At 38.7% G+C, this 2,288-nt stretch overlaps 1 protein-coding gene across 1 annotated transcript in view; it reads left to right on the top strand.

Moving 5' to 3' along the window:
* The first annotated feature begins 986 nt into the window (after positions 1 to 986).
* The window catches only part of LOC118424971 (solute carrier family 40 member 1-like), an 8,044-nt gene continuing 6,742 nt past the window's right edge, over positions 987 to 2,288 (top strand). The window contains 2 exon segments of the mRNA XM_035833782.1: positions 987 to 1,202; positions 1,870 to 1,937. Coding sequence (XP_035689675.1) covers positions 1,097 to 1,202; positions 1,870 to 1,937 — 174 coding nt within the window. The 5' untranslated portion in view covers positions 987 to 1,096.

Genomic DNA, 2,288 nt, shown 5'->3' on the forward strand with positions numbered 1-2,288 from the left:
CTCTCTATATATATCTGTCTCTCTCTGGCTTTCTCTTTCTTTCTCTGTCTCTGTCTCTCTCTCTCTCTGTCTCTCTTTCTATCTATCTCTGTGAGTGTCTGTCTCTCTCTTTCTCTTTCTCTCTCTCTCTGTCTGTGAGTCTCTCTTTCTCCCCCCCCCCCCCTCTCTCTTTCTCTCTCGACTAGTTGGATCTGATCTACATTTTTAGATAGATACAAACATGGTGACGAGGGAACTTTTGAAATAGTATAAGTCTGTTAGAATAAGATGTGAAAATGATGGCTGCAACGCATTCAATGTATTTTTACAGACTGAAATAATCAGTGGAATGGGTCCGATTATGGGAGAAAAAAATGGCCATAACATATTTTCTAGAATGCCAACAGTATCCGAATAAAATATTCGACAGTGAGCAAATCGCTAAATATGATAATTATTACACAACTTCCTGTCCATGATCAGACCACCCCTAAACAAGCACACGAAGTGTTTACATAACGAGTGGGGGTATGGGGACCCTGACACACCACTTTTGTACAGGATCTGAATCCATGAGAACCGGCGCACCTGGTCATATGATAATATGTAAGGTCATATCAAGGAGTCAATAACACCAACCATACTGCTTTGTACTGACAAAGGGCCTAGAAGATACCTTCTGTTTGATCTGATTCTAGTTTATAATCATATCGAAAGTAACGCGGGCAACGAACGTGAAGAAGAAATGAAGAAATTTAACAAAAATCTACTCAGGAGACAGTTAACAAAACCCCACAGAACTCAGGTTTTAAGGTTAGACCGTAACGTTACTCTTCATGATTACCTAATTGTTGTGCCAAGTGTCATAGGTGAACACTCTTTGTCATTGCAAATGTCCTTCTGACGCATTTTAATCATATGGATTGAACAAAATGTTTTGACGCACTTCTTTACATTTTAAACTTAACCGGAAGTGCGTCATGAACAAATCTTCGGAAGTAGATTGGACGATTCCATAGAAGCCATGTAGGTAAGTGTAAGTCGTCAGGTAGGGCATTATTTTGCTGAATGGAGGTTTTCTGTAGGTAGCAGTGCATTATAGTCATTGTAGTAGAAAATGGAAGGAGGGAAAGAAGAAGTAGAAGAGGAAGAACAGAGGCTTAGACCAGAACAGGACGAAAAAAAGAGAGAAGGAAGCAAAGGAGAACAAAAGGGATGCACAGGTAATGTTATGTATAATGTCACTACTTGTAAAGTTGTGCAACTACGACAAGTGCTACAACTTAAAATCGTACAATATCACTCATGATGTGCATCCTATGATATAGGATGAACGTTATGAGGGATAATCGTATTTGGAAAGAAGACAAAATGTCTAGTATGGAATGTTTGCCATTTGCCATGTCACGAGTCATGAAACATTGCACCTGAAGCAGTCACTGTGTAAACAACTGTTAGGTCAATGACCTAGCGTACATTAAATGTCGGCCATATATTTCGGATAAATCATTTGTAAACCAAACAAAACTTTTAAAGTTCTGATGAAAACAGAAGACGAAAACGCTTTGTCAATAGTGTCAATAGTGGGACCTCCGTGCCCTATGGGACAAGCAGTCGAGCACTGTCTGAGATAAGAACCGGTCCTTCCAGTGTAATTATGCATTCAAATCATAACAGAGTAGATCATCAATCACTACAGTAAAACGCTCTTTTTTCAGCATAAGTTACAGTTTATCTGATAAAAATGCAAACAAAAACAAACAAAAACTAAAGAAACAACCAGTACAGGTATACAAAATAATATGATCAAAATGATGAATGTGGTTCTGGTCTGATAAAGTGGTGTCCAAACGTTGAACTGCTTCAATATTTTGTCTTTTCTCTTTGCAGATCGGATGAAGGATTTTGTACAAAGTACAACATTTCTTGTATATACTGAAGCTACCCTCTCAACATGGGTGAGTAAAATGATAAATGTTGTTTAAAATTCAAAATCCAACACAGCATTTAAGAAAAATGAAAGAGTCCTAGACCTCTTTTGATTTTTTCTTGATTAAAAAGCATAGCAGTATGTAGCTTAATTTCATCCATCCATCCAAGCCTCCATCCATGCCTCTATGCCTCTATGCCTTCCTTCCTTCCTTCCTTCCTTCCTTCCTTACTTACTTCCTTCCTTCCTTCCTTCCTTCCTTCCTTCCTTCCTTCCTTCCTTACTTCCTTCCTTCCTTCCTTCCTTCCTTCATTACTCAATTACTTCTTTCCTTCTTACATTCCCTCTTCCTCCAATCCACCATTCTCTTCCCGTCTCC

The sequence above is a fragment of the Branchiostoma floridae genome, chromosome 10 (assembly GCF_000003815.2).
Source record: "Branchiostoma floridae strain S238N-H82 chromosome 10, Bfl_VNyyK, whole genome shotgun sequence".
NCBI lineage: Eukaryota > Metazoa > Chordata > Leptocardii > Amphioxiformes > Branchiostomatidae > Branchiostoma > Branchiostoma floridae.